The sequence below is a fragment of the Leptonychotes weddellii genome, chromosome 3, assembly GCF_054177405.1.
Source record: "Leptonychotes weddellii isolate Sample4059 chromosome 3, ASM5417740v2, whole genome shotgun sequence".
Classification (NCBI taxonomy): Eukaryota; Metazoa; Chordata; class Mammalia; order Carnivora; family Phocidae; genus Leptonychotes; species Leptonychotes weddellii.
In genome coordinates this window covers 102759722-102774739 of record NC_138371.1, presented here as the reverse complement: position 1 = coordinate 102774739, position 15018 = coordinate 102759722, and the positions used below count along the sequence as shown (strand labels likewise).

Sequence of the window (15018 nt, the reverse complement as noted above, 5' to 3'; positions counted from 1 at the left end):
ACATAACACAATTTTTCTCACAAGCGCAACCCAACACTCTGCTAATTTAGAAGGATGGGAAACCGCATTTCGCGAAGCCTAGAAGGTGACTTGGCTCCACAGCGCATTTAATATTGTGCTCATGCGCATGCTAGTTATCGTGCCGTTGGCGCCAATAATGCGCAGGCGCGGTGGCTCAGGCGCCGGCCTTTGCGGAGGGGCGGGGCTTACAGCTGGCGTCTCTTCTTGTAACTGCGGCTGGTGGCAGCGCCATTTTGAACGTGCAGCTACCCGGGCCGTGAGTCCTACTAGGCGGGGCAGCGCGCTAGGCGACCTAGCTGTCTTCTCTGACTTTTTCCTTCTATATTCCGTTTCTCTAGGTATATACAGAGATACGCTATAGCTCTAGAATTATATCCAGTATCTGAAGTCAACTCACTAAGATGATGCTAAGAGGAAACCTGAAGCAAGTACGCATTGAGAAAAACCCGGCCCGCCTTCGAGCTCTTGAGTCCGCGGCAGGCGAGAGCGAGCCGGCGGCCGCCATGGCCCTCGCGCTAGCGGGGGAGCCGGCGCCACCTGCCCCCGTACCCCCGGAGGACCACCCCGATGAAGAGATGGGATTCACCATTGACATCAAGAGCTTCCTCAAGCCGGGCGAAAAGACGTACACGCAACGCTGTCGCCTCTTCGTGGGGAACCTGCCCACAGACATCACGGAGGAGGACTTCAAGAGGCTCTTCGAGCGCTACGGCGAGCCCAGCGAGGTCTTCATCAATCGGGACCGTGGCTTTGGCTTCATCCGTTTGGTGAGTGTCGGACCTGGCTGGCGGGGGTGTGAGGGGAAGGGGTCGTGAAGGGAGGCCCCTGCGAGGAGCCGGGCGCCGCCGGCAGCGGTCCACGTTCCTCAGCCGCCTTGGAGAAAGCCCTTGTCCCAGCTGCGGCCTTTGCTGTGGCCTGTGAAAATCGCGGCGCCTCCCGCCCTTATCTTTCCCGCCGCGCTGGATTGTCCTTTCACCCAGAGCGGCGTTTTAGCCCGGTATTTCCGATTAGCCGGCTCGGTTTCCCGTCGCTCCGTGGTTGCTGTCGCCAGCGTTTTCTGCTCTGCGCGCGTCCGGCTTCGCTTGCCCCGCGCTACATAGGCTACGGCTAACCCGGCCCAATGGGTTTAAGTTCTCTGATTCCGACAAGGGTCAGGAACGTTTTGGGGTGAGACTTCTTGCAGGCACAATTGTGTTAAGGGAAATGAATTAGATACGAATTTGGAACGGAAGCTTCGGTCTTACCAGAAATTTCATTGGGCAAGGAGGACCAACCGGCGGACTCGCTTCTTAAAAATTTTCCAAATCATCTCCTTGATTGCAACCAGACTTGCATGTTTAACGGTAAACCATTTTGTTTCTCCTCCACCTCAGCGCAGCCCACCTTTAAACTGCCTAGTTCTTAAACTCTGCAATATTGGGACGGTGTTGAATTGTTACGTATCTAGTGTAGGATGCTCTCTTCCTAAACATTCTGGACGTTTCCACGTTTTTGCGGGGGGGGGGGTATGAATTACATACTGTTCTATATTTTACGTGCACATTTTAATGCTAGGAGAGTATACATTTTACTTTTTAGTCTAAGTCTTAAAAGTTTTCCAATAACATGCAAAAATTGTGCCTCCCTTACATTTTTTATTTTAATTTAAACAGCGGGGGTTTACTCTTACAGGCCAAAATATCTACTTTATTCGGTTTTCCTATGTGCTTTGTGGTGAATTCCATCAGTGTCAGTTATACAGCTTTATTGTAATTCGTATTTAGATGCTGGATTTTTTTTCCAACAAAATATTTTTCTTGGAGACATTTTTACACAAGGGCTTATTTGTGTTGTGTTGCCTTTCTAGTTTGACCCTCAAATTTTATGTGCATGGCAGTTTGTGGAAGCTTTCTTATTGGAGTTGTAACATTGAAAATCGGGTTCTCTTCATGATTGGCCAAGGCAAAATTTTAATATGTAGATAGAATTGATTGTAATTTAATGACATTGTATTTTTTAGGGAGAACATTTGAACATTTAAAATCTAAATGGCTTCAAGAGAAGGGTAAATCTTCATAGGGTATTAAGATCTGGAAATTTCCTTAAAATTGAAGTTAAGTAATCAGTGCATTTTGAACATAAAATTATAAATAATCTTTTGGACGTTAGAGAAACAGTCTGTCATTTGGTAAAATTATTTTTAATACAATTCCAAAAGTTATGTTAAAGGAACTTAGGTTTCTACAATGAGGTGTTTTAGGCAATTTTTAGTAAACTTTACAAAGATGTTATTTAACATTTTCATACTCTTTAGCCTCTGGCACCCTGTTGGTCTGTTCTAAAGTTGACATTCTGGAGGAAGAATGGTAGGACTGCATTTCCTATTGTTTGGGAAGCCTTACACTTAAAAAATAAGCCAATAGTAAACATTTTGACATGGAAAAATATTTTTCCTTCTATCTTTAAAGCTACTGATAACCCTTTTTTTCCTTTAATGTATTAGCCTTGTCCAATAGAATTTCTGCAGTGTTGGAAATGCTATGTGTATGTGCTGTCCAATGTAGTAGCTACTAGCCATATGTGACTGTTGAGCACTTGAAATGTAGCAATTGTGCTGGAGGATTTAAACTTTAAATTTTACTTATTCTTAAATTTAAATAGCCATACGTGGCTAGTGGATATTTGCTTTTAGTTTCTTTTAAAAAAAAGTCTATGGGATTATGAAATGGGGAGATGAGAAGGCCCTTGTCTGCTCCTTTGGGATATGCTCCTCCAAACCTATCATGCTGTATTTTTTGTGTAGGAATGTTAAAAATATGTCAGTGGGAAATTAGAATTTAGCTTACAAGATTTGGCTTTATGGATAACTTTACTGTTTAATCTGAGCTCTATGATTAACAGGTACATTTAAAAGCCTTAAATATTTCTGAGCTCTTACATATCTTTTTCTACCTAGGAAAATCATATAGTGTATACCTGATTTGAATGTAAGTAATGGTGTAGTGGCTATAGTATGTAGTGGTGGTGTAGTGGCCCTATAATAGTGGTGTAATTTTATTTGATTTCTATTTTTAGAAATACTTTTTATTTGTTCAGTTAATCTTTAAAATTAAATAAATTTTTTACAGTGGTGGTTGTAGTTTTCCAGTTAATTGATGAGGTGAGACATTTTGGAGATGGTGTAGGGTCAGCATTGCTAGTATGTAATGGTGAGGAAAAAGAATTGAAGCGGCGTTTCCTTATAAGGTCCTAATCCATGTTGTAAATCCACGGTACATTAGGGTTGAAATAGACTGTGTTTAATTTAGGTACATTTTGTGGAATTTTAGACCCAAAAGCTTCTTTTTTAGGTTTTGAGTGGTTACTGACATTAGATTGGCTAAATTAACTGAGAACTTGTAGTGCATTTTTAAAAAAGTTTATTTAAGTAATCTCTATACCCAGTCAGGGGCTCGAACTGACGACCCTGAGATTAAGAGCCATATGCTTCTCAGACTGAGCAGCCAGAAGTCCCAGTGGTGCATTTTAAAGCTAGTTAAATATAGTTAAAACTGGTATAAGTTTGACCTGAACTCTGTTTCTGCTTTTATCTCCCTCCTCCCCTACTTTTTTAGCTTTAGTAAACTAGACTTCTGAAGCGGTGATTCACAAAACTGTGGTTCCTTTCCAGCAGATTCACATTTCTCTCTAGTGTACGCCGATGGCCACTTATTTTATTTTCCCTACCACTCATGCTAGCAATGCTGACTGACCCTAGACCATCTCAAAAATTGTTAACTGAGAATTTGTTAGAAATGCAAATTCTAAGACCCACCCTAGATTAGATGTACTGAATCAGAAATTGTGGGGTTGGGGCTCAATAGTCTTGGGTTTTAATTAGCCCTCCATGTTATTTTTATGCTTGCTAAGGTTTGAGAACCACTCTTGTAATTAAAGAGTTACAAATCAACCGAATTTACATTAATTTAGCCTTTGGGAACTAAACCCTCTCCCCTTGTGTTTTTTTGTTTTTAATAATGAAATGCTGTGTGCTTTTTTTTTTTTTTTAAAGATTTTATCTATTTTTTTTTTTTTTAAAGATTTTATTTATTTATTTGAGACAGAGAGAATGAGAGAGACAGAGAGCACATGACAGGGAGAAGGGTCAGAGGGAGAAGCAGGCTCCCTGCCGAGCAGGGAGCCCGATGCGGGACTCGATCCCTGGACTCCAGGATCATGACCTGAGCCGAAGGCAGTCGCTTAACCAACTGAGCCACCCAGGCGCCCAAAGATTTTATCTATTTATTTGCCAGAGAGAGACACAGCGAGAGAGGGAACACAAGCAGGGGGAGTGGGAGAGGGAGAAGCAGGCTTCCCGCCGAGCAGGGAGCCCGATGCGGGGCTCGACCCCAGCACCCTGGGATCATGGCCTGAGCCGAAGGCAGACGCTTAACGACTGAGCCACCCAGGTGCCCCAATGCTGTGTTCTTCTTAATGGAATGTCAAATACTGAAAAAGATGTTGTAGAATCTCCTTAGTGGGCCTGTCCAGCATATAATTTAAAGTGCTCTTTTAGTTCAGGTAATTTTCGTATTACAATTTTAATTCTAGTGAAAGATTGCCCCCTAACATATTAAATGTAATCACTGTTAAACTTGGTGTGATTTTTCCATAGCAAACCATACTGTACACATTTTGTGATTTGAGGTTTTCATTTAATATCTCTTTGATATCTTTTCATATCATTAGATTGATTTTTAATGACCATATTGTATTTCACAGTGTGAATGGACTGCTAGTTACCCAGTCAACTCTCTGTTGCTTGACTTGAAGGCTATTTCCATTTTGCATCAGTGGATTTCCTTGTACTTAATTAATTTAGTACTCTTGCAGTGGTCAGTTTTAACCACTAGCGAACAGTGAGAAAAGATCAGGTGCTTTGAAAGAGCCTTTCGAAAGGGTCCAATGGACATCATGAGATCCTAATTCAAGTGGTCTCTATCTTGGGGTAGTCACTTAGTTTCTTGTTATTTTTTGTATTCCTTTAAGTTAAAAGCCTATAGTTTTACTTTTTATGCAGAGTGATGCAGGGACACTAGCTGGAAGGAGGGACTTATGATGTATTGGTAGAGATTATGAATTCTGTATAGATCTGGGGGCGAGTTACTTCAACCTGTCTAGGCTTATTTCCCCATATGTGAAGTGGGGATAGTAACAACCCACTTTGTAAGATTGTTGATGAGGATAATGAAAGCTAATGTGTGTGTGTGTGTATTTATATAGATATATATATGTATATTTATATAAAATGATGGCTAGCATATAGTACCTACTTAGTAAAAGTTACCTTGTTATCGTTATTCTGCGGCATGAAGTAAAGAATCATTTCAAACACATAATTTTAATTGATTTTACAGATAACAGTAGTACACATTTACAGCAGTGGTTCTTAAATGGGGTGGTTTTGCTTCCCAGGGGACATTTGACAATGTCTCGAGACATTTTTCATTGTCAAAAGTGGGGGTGGTTCTACTGGCTTAAATCTCCTATAATGCACAGGACAGCCCCCCACAATAGGAATTATCTTGCCCATAATGTCAAGAGTGCTAAAGTTAAGAAACCCTGATGTAGAATTATTTAAAACCATGAAAAGTACAAGCTTTGAAGAAGGATATGGTATTGAAAATTCCTGACAGCATAAACATTTTATTTGGCCCAGAAATACTAAAAATTGAATTCATTGCCAACTGTAAAAAAAATTACTTGATTTAACATAAAAATTGGGATTTCCTACTTCCCTTGGGGGAAAAATATGTGATGTTGTGAATATACGTGACTGAATCTGAACAGGAGATGCCCTCTGGAAGCACTCTTCAGTTTTATTTCATTTATTTATTATTTTCTTAAGATTTTATTTTATTTTTTATTTTTTAAATTTTTTTTTTAAAGATTTTATTTATTTATTTGAGAGAGAGAATGAGAGACAGAGAGCACGAGAGGGAAGAGGGTCAGAGGGAGAAGCAGACCCCCAGCTGAGCAGGGAGCCCGATGCGGGACTCGATCCCGGGACTCCAGGATCATGACCTGAGCCGAAGGCAGTCGCCCAACCAACTGAGCCACCCAGGCGCCCAAGATTTTATTTTTAAGTAATCTCTACTCCCAGTGTGGGGGTTGAATTCACAACCCCGAGATCCAGAGTGACACGCTTTACCAACTGAGCCAGCCAGGCGCCCCACCACTCTTCAGTTTTAGAAAGTCCTCACCGGTTTTCTTTATCCTCCTACCCTTAAACATTTACTCTGAAAAAATTTCAGATATATAGCAATGAACATCTATCTAGATTGTCTAAGTTTTGTTATATATGTTTTTTTCACTTATCTGTTCATCTCTGTCTCTGCCCATCATCAGTTCTTGACTTTTTGAACACTCTGGCATGCTTGTCATTAACTAGAGTCCAGTATTATTTTTTGAGGTATTTGAAATCTGCATACAGCAAAATGCACAAATTATAAGTGTACAGTTTGGTGATTTTAGACGAATAACATTTGTTTAATTCAGATTCCTATCAAGATACAGAACACTATCATCACCCCCATGAAATTTCCTCATTCCTCTTCCCATTCCCAGTTATACCCAACAGCATTTTAAAATCTACCTCTCAGAGTTGTTGGATTATATGACATACTAGGTACAAAGTACCTGTCCCTTGTTAGATATTTATTGAATGCTTGCAGATACTTTTAAGAATAATTTAAAAAAAATTTAAGAGTAAGTTTTATTTACTTATTTATTTTTGAGATTTTATTTTTAAGTAATCTCTGTACCCAAGCTGGGGCTTGAATTTACAACTCTGAGATCAAGTCACATGTTTTACTGACTTAGCCGGTTAGGCACCCCAAGAGTAATTTTTAAAGATAGCTATTTTGAAAATCTGTAAAAAGGTTAGATTCATTTGTCTTTTTTTTTTTTTTTTAAAGATTTTATTTATTTATTTGAGAGAGAGAGAATGAGAGAGAGTGAGTACATGAGAGGGGAGAGGGTCAGAGGGAGAAGCAGACTCCCCGCCAAGCAGGGAGCCCGATGCGGGACTCGATCCAGGGACTCCAGGATCATGACCTGAGCCGAAGGCAGTCGCCCAACCAACTGAGCCACCCAGGCGCCCTAGATTCATTTGTCTTTGTAACATTAGTTCTGTAGATAGATTTTTGCATAAGTGCAGTAATTTAAATGTCATGAATATTTTAGGGATTATATAAGGATCTATTGTGACCTTAAGACTTTTTTCATAAGACAGTATATTTGTTCTCTTACAAATCCATATAAAACTTCTTTCAGTTCTCTCTGGAGAGTTCTCACAACACAAAGAAAAAGAACATGTCTGTATTAAACTTGTCAGTTTGTTGATAATGTTTAGATGTCTATATTCTTGAATTCTTCAAGTAGGAAGTTACCTAGTGGTTTCAGCAATGAATGTATTTTCTAGTTTATAAATGCGTGTGCACTTGATTCTCTCTATGACGGAGAGAACTCTTAACAGCCCATGATTGTACATGTTTGCTTCTCAATATAATGGAGAAATGTGTAGCCCATGAAAGTATTTCAGAAGTGGTTAACAACATCTGATAGTAGTTTTCATAGATGATATAAAAAAGAAAAAGAGAAGGGTTTTTTTTCTGGCATTGGAGAGGTGGGATGAGGTGGGATGTTTTATTAAGATATGAATATCAAAAACATGGAATATATGGGAAATTATTCTGTTTTCAATAATAGCTTCCAGTAACTGGTGCTTGGTCTCAAAAAGTATGATTTTCTTTTAATATATGGAGGAGATTTTAAAAAAAGATCTTGCTTTGAATATTTAATAGCTGGTAATTTCTGAATAGATAATCTTTTAGTGATGACTTGGGACATTGGGGTATTTAAACATACTTATTTTTGAATAATTAATACAATGCATGTGATACCAAAATTGAATGACACAAAAACAGAGTGACTCTAACAGTCATTTTCCAAAAGCTACCCAGCTCTTCTCCCTAGAAACCACTATTTAAAATTATTTGTGTTACTATCATCTTTAAAAAGTGATTTTTCCTCCTAAAAAGGAATCCAGAACACTGGCTGAAATTGCAAAAGCAGAGCTGGATGGCACCATTTTGAAGAGCAGACCTCTCCGAATTCGTTTTGCTACACATGGAGCAGCCCTAACTGTCAAGAACCTTTCGCCGGTTGTTTCCAATGAGCTGCTAGAGCAAGCATTTTCCCAGTTTGGTCCTGTAGAGAAAGCCGTTGTGGTTGTGGATGATCGTGGTAGAGCGACAGGAAAAGGTTTTGTAGAATTTGCAGCAAAACCTCCTGCACGAAAGGCTCTGGAAAGATGTGGTGATGGGGCATTCTTGCTAACAACGTAAGTTTTAAACATCTCATCATCCTTCTGTGCAGTTGCAAATGGGCTTCTCTCTGTTCTGAACTTCTGTCTTTCCTTGTACAGTTCATACTGTCTTGGCATATGGTAAGTAGGTGTTGAATAAATATTCACTGAATATAAATAAGAAATTTTTGTGTATCTCCAGGAGTCAGGAGTCATACTTCACACTTCAGTGTATTGATTCATACTTGAATCTTAGAAATGTATTCTTTTATGATTTTCATTCAGCTGACTGAATGTCTATTATATGCAAAGGAAAATTTTATATTTAAATAATGGTTGAATGATATTTTAATCAACTTTTTAAATGCTTTTTTTTTTTTTTTTTAGTTTTAGCAGAACTGGATTTATTATGTATTGTTAGGTTGTTTACAGAATTTCTGGAAATTCAAGGGAATCAAGCTTTGTTGCTATGCTTTCAGCAGAGATACAGCTAAAAGAAATGCCCAGCCTCTTCATGAGATTGATAAATGCATAATTTTCATGAATTAAAATGCACCCAATTTTAAATGTAAAACTCCATGAGTTTTAACAAGTGAATGTACTTATGTAACTTACAATCACAATCAAATAGAGAACTTTTTCATCATCCAAACAAGTTCCTTTGTGTTCTTTTGCAGTTATTTTCCACCCCTTAACCCTGTCCTACACACAGCTATTGATCTTTCTGCACTCCTGTAAATTAGTTTTGTCTTTTCTAGTTATTTCATATAAATGAAATAGTATGTACTCTTTTGTGTTTGATTTTTTTTTTTTTTTTTTAAGATTTTATTTATTAGAGAGACAGAGAGAGCATGAGCAGGGCAGAGGGAGAAGGACAGGCAGACTCCCAGCTGAGCAGGGAGCCTGACTCCGGGCTCGATCCCGGGACTCTGGGATCACGATCTGAGCTGAAGGCAGACAGTTAACTGACCGAGCCACCCAGGAGCCACCTGTGTTTGATTTCTTTGGCTTAGCATAATAATTTATGAGATTTCACCTATACCATTGTATCAGTATTTTGTTCCTTTTTATGGCTGAGTTTTATTCCGTCATATGGACATAATCACAGTTTGCCCAGTGATCTAAGGGTGGGTGAATGTTCAAGTTGTTTCCAACTGTTGACCATTTTGAATCAAACTACCATGAACATTTGTGTAAAGGCTTCTTGTGAACATTATGTTTTCATGTGGCTTGGGTGATATTTAGGGGTAAACGGCTGAATTTTCAACTTTATAAGAAACTGCCAAGTTGTTTTCCAAAATGATTGTATCATTTCACATTCCTACCAGCAATGATGAGTGGGAGAGTTCTAGTTTAGTTGCTCCATACCTTCACCAACACTTGGTATTTTTAGTCTTTGGATGTTCTAGTGATAGGAGCGTCTCATCGTGAGTTTAAATTTTATTTTCCTAACTACTAATGATTAGCATCTTTTCATGTGCTTTTTGGCTCTTTTTATATCTTTTATGAAGTGTTGGAATTTTTTGCCTATTTTTTAATTGGGAGGTTTGCCTTACTGAATTAAAACATCTGGCTACAGGGGCGCCTGGGTGGCTCAGTCGTTAAGCGTCTGCCTCCAGCTCAGGTCATGGTCCCAGGGTCCTGGGATCGAGCCCCACATTGGGCTCCTGCTCGGCGGGAGGCCTGCTTCTCCCTCTCCCACTCCCCCTGCTTGTGTTCCCTCTCTCGCTGTGTCTTTCTCTGTCAAATAAATAAATAAAATCTTTAAAAAAAAAAAAAAATCTGGATACAGGTCTGTTTTATGATGATTTCTCCCAGTCTGTGGTTTGCTTTTTAATTTTCTTAATAGTGTTCTTCAGAAAGCAGAAGTGAAGTATAATTTATGATTTTTTTTCTTTTATGATTTGTGCTTTTTGGATCCTTTTATGAAGTTTTTGCCTTTCCCAAGGTAGCAAAGTTTTTCTTGTGCTTTCCTGAGACATTTTATAGCGTTTTTATTTATACCTGTGTTCCATTTTGAACATGATGTGAGATAACAGTTCGTTTTTTTTCCATACATATATCCATTTGTTCCAGCAGCAGTCATTGAAAAGATTATGATATCTCCTTTATCTTTTATCTTTATCAAAAATCTTGGCAAAAAAAATCTGCACTATATTTTGTTTCATTGATCTGCGTGTCTATTACACCAATACTTTTTTTTAAGATTTTATTTTATTTTATTTTAGATATTATTAGAGAGAGTGAGCATGTGAGAGTAGAACGGTGGGGGAGGGGGGGTCGGGAGCGGCAGAATGGAGAGGGAGAAGCAGGCTCCTGCTGAGCAGGAAGCCCCTGAGCTGAAGGCAGATGCTTAACCGACTGAGCCACCCAGGCGCCCCTTAAAGATTTTATTTTTAAGTAATCTCTGCACCCAACATTGGGCTTAAATTTACAACTCTGAGATCAAGAGTTGTATGCTCTACTGACTGAGCCAGCCAGGTGTGCCCCACACCAGTACTGTACTTTCTTAATTACTTTATGCTAAGGTTTGAAATTAGGTAGTATCACCTAACTTTTTTCTTTTTTCAAAATTGTTCTGGGTATTCTTGTTTTGTATATCCTTACTTATTTTATCTATCTACCTGTTTATTTCCCAATTTGAGTATAGTTAATGTACAATGTTACATTAGTTTCAGATTATTTTTACTGATTTTATTTTATTTAAAAAAAATTTTTTTTTAAGCTTTTATTTATTTGACAGAGAGAGACACAGTGAGAGAGGGAACACAAGCAGGGGGAGTGGGAGAGGGAGAAGCAGGCTTCCCGCCAAGCAGGGAGCCTGATGCGGGGCTCGATCCCAGGACCCTGGGATCATGACCTGAGCCGAAGGCAGACGCTTAATGACTGAGCCACCTAGGCACCGCTATTTTTACTGATTTTAAAATCAACTTGTCAATTTAAAAAAATTCTGTTGGGCTTTTGATTGAAATTGCCTTGAGTGTATAGGTCATTCTGGGGAATATTGACATCTTCACAATACTGACTTTTCCATTCCATGAATGTGGCGTATTTCTCCATTTACTTAAAAATACTTTAAATAATTATAATAGTCATTAAACCTCTTGCCATATTAACATGCCTTTCCTTTCAATTTGCCCATGACAAAGTTCTTGATGTTCATCCTTAGTCTTTACGCTGGATTTAGTGTAAAAGTTCCTTAGTTGATTATTGTATTGATTCCTTTTATCTGTGTTAGTAGTAAAGTGTTTCCATTTGCTATATTATTGGTTGGGATCATTAAAATATTTTAGGGTTTGGGGGACTGGATACAAACAATATAAAACATCTTGTTTTTGGCCCCACAGCTTAGTTTGGTGATTTGTAAAGCATTTTCAGTTTGTTTTGGACTGTTAACCATTCATGCTAAAGCTGTAATTCATGTTACATCTGTTTTACAGCACTGCCAATTTGTTCCTTCAGAGACTTTTTGGTCTTGTTCCCTTTGCTTAGAGAATGCTTGCTCTCCACATCACAGGCCTTGTTCCATTTTATTCACCTTTTGCTAAATGTTATCTTCTCAGAGAAGTAGTTTTATCTTCATATAGTCATCCCCTCCGCAGCGTCACTGATACTCTCCTCTCCCAATTTATTTTTTGTCATAGCATTTACTGTTTTAATTTGTATGTCTTTCTCTGCAGTAGAATGTAAGTTCCATGAGGGCAAGGGCTTTTGTCTTGTTCAACACTATAATCCTAGCACCTGTGTTCTTTTTTTTAATTAAATTTACTTTAAGTCCAGTATAGTTAACATACAGTGTTATATTAGTTTCATGTGTACCGTATAGTATTCAACAATTGTGTATCTTACTCAGTGTTCATCAAAATAAGTGTGCTCTTAGTCCCTTTAACCTATTTCACCCATTCACACCCCCCGCCCCAACCATCTGTTTGTTCTCTGTAGTTAGAGTCTGCTTTTTGGTTTGTCTTTTTTTTCCCTTTTGTTTCGTTTCTTAAATTCCACATATGAGTGAAATCATATGGTATTTGTCTTTCTCTGACTTACTTTGCTTAGTATTATACTCTCTTAGCACCTGTAGTCTCGTAATTCCTGGCCACAAAGTAAGCTAGTAGTTATTTAATGAAGGAAGGAAGGAAATAAAGCAATAGGCAAGGCATGTGATTAGTATTTTTTCCACTGCAGGCATTGGGAAATACTTATGTCCTCCAGGTAGCTTTTGGAATAATATAAAAACAGTTCTGAGGGAATGGACAAGGTGTTGAACATTGTATTATCTGTCATACTTCACAATCATAAGCATGGTGGATTTTCATAGCACTGTTCCATTTTTCAGAGGAGAAAACCGGCTGAGAGATGTTAAGTAATTTGTAATTGCACAACTAATAAATGGTGGATTTTATTTATTTATTTTTAAAGATTTTATTTATTTATTTGACAGAGATAGAGAGCACAAGTAGGCAGAGGGAGAGGGAGAAGCAGGCTCTCCGCTGAGCAGGGAGCCGGACGTGGGGCTCGATCCCAGGACCCCAGGATCATGACCTGAGCCGAAGGCAGCCGCTTAACCGACTGAGCCACCCAGGCGCCCCTGGATGGTGGATTTTAGTCTGACATCGTATCCCTTGCTTTTCATTTTGTGCTACAGGTGGAATTTTTTATAGACTATTCTTGCTCCAAACTTTGTTTTTAGTTAAACCTTTTAATGGAACCCAGGATGCTCTTTTCCCTGTTTGAATAGTTGGTATCAGCTGAAATGTAACTTCATGTAGAGGAATTTTCTCACTGCCTTATCTAAAGTGGGCTCCCTCTGTTAATTCTTTCTGACAGCATTGTGTTTTTCCTTCTTAGCTCTTAAAAGTATTTGTTTACTCATTCTTTTTTGTTTGTTTTGGTCTTTTAGAACACTTCAGGGATGGTGTGTTTACTCTGATTCTCTAGCCCCCACTTACGGTCTTCTTGGTACATTCTGGGTAATCAGATATTTATTGACAGACTGACTGAATCTCAGATATCAAGGATAATACAAGTGATTTATAGGAGTGGTATCATAGGGATTTAGAACTACACAGGAATTGAGTAGGCATAATGCTAGCTGCTCACTACTTAAATTTCTCTCTCTAGTTTTTCTTTTCTTTAAAGGTTTTTTTTTTTAATTATTTGACGTGGGGGCGGGGAGCACAAGGCAGAGGGAGAAGCACATTCCCCGCTGAGCAAGGAGCCCAATATGCGGCTCGATCTCAGGACCTTGGGACCACGACCCCACCCGAAGGCAGCAGCTTAACCGACTGAGCCATCCAGGCACCCCTGTTCTGTTTTTTTTTTCTTTTTCCTAAAGACCATTACAGGTTAAATTAAATCAAGATACAGGGCGCCTGGGTGGCTCAGTTGGTTAAGCGACTGCCTTCAGCTCAGGTCATGGTCCTGGCGTCCCGGGATTGAGTCCCGCATCGGGCTCCCTGCTCAGCAGGGAGTCTGCTTCTCCCTCTGACCTTCCTCCTTCTCATGCTCTGTCTCTCATTCTCTCTCTCGCAAATAAATAAATAAAATCTTTAAAAAAAAAAAAAAATAAATCAAGATACAGCGATTTTACCATTTGCCAACTGATACCCTAAAAATGATGTTGGGGTTGTTTCTGTAGAAAGAAGCAGAAAAATGTATATTTCATTTTTTTTTGTTTAAGATTTTATTTATTTTAGAGAGTATGCACGAGCGGGGGAGAGGGACTGAGTGAGAGGGAGAAGCGGACTCCCTGCTGATTGCAGAGCCCCACATGGGGCTCAGTCCAGAACCCCGAGATCGTGGCAGGAGCTGAAGTCAGATGCTCAACCAACTCAGCCACCAGGTGCCCCGTATGTTTCAATTTTAGTTAGAAAAAGACATTTTCGCTTTAAAGCAGCCCTTTAATGTTACTGTATATGGTGTCTACATTCACTAATTGTTAGCATTTTGACACGTTTTATTTCACTATATACATACAGTTTTGGATTTTTTGTTTTTTTGGCTAATTCTTTTGAGAGTCAGGTACAGATGTCATACTTTATCCCTGAATGCAGTACTTGATATGCATCTGTTAAGAATATTTTCTTAAGGCACCTGGGTGGCTCAGTCGGTTGAGCGACTGCCTTCGGCTCAGGTCGTGATCCTGGAGTCCCGGGATCGAGTCCCGCATCGGGCTCCCGGCTCGGTGGGGAGCCCGCTTCTCCCTCTGACCCTCCCCCCTCTCATGCTGTTTCTCGCTCGCTCGCTCTCTAATAAATAAATAAATAAATAAAATCTTTAAAAAAAAAAATTTTTCTTAAAAGTTACAATATAATTGTCATACTGAAGAAATCTAACATTTATTCAATATAGGCATACCTTGGAGATACCGCAGATTCAGATCTAGACCAGTGCTGTAAAGTGAATGTCACAGTAAAGTGTGTCAAATGAATTCTTTGGTTTCCCAGTACATACAAGTTATATTTACACCTATAAACTATAGTTTATTAAGTGTGAAATAGCATTATGTTTAAAAAAAAGTGCATGCCTTAATTAAAAAAATACTGACTGGTTGATGGTTGCTGAAGGTTGGGGTGGTTGTGGCAATTTCTTAAAATAAGATGATATTGAAATTTGCCGCATGAATAGTCTCCCTTGCAGGCAAGATTTTTCTGTAGCATGTGGTGCTGTTTGAT

The 15018-nt window shown here is 39.1% G+C and overlaps 1 protein-coding gene across 1 annotated transcript in view; it reads left to right on the top strand.

Moving 5' to 3' along the window:
- The first annotated feature begins 233 nt into the window (after positions 1-233).
- PSPC1 (paraspeckle component 1) overlaps positions 234-15018 on the top strand; it is a 79186-nt gene continuing 64401 nt past the window's right edge. The window contains exons 1-2 of the mRNA XM_081815492.1: positions 234-788; positions 8082-8383. Of these exons, the coding sequence (XP_081671618.1) occupies positions 423-788; positions 8082-8383 (668 nt within the window). The 5' untranslated portion in view covers positions 234-422. The remainder of the gene's footprint in view (positions 789-8081; positions 8384-15018) is intronic.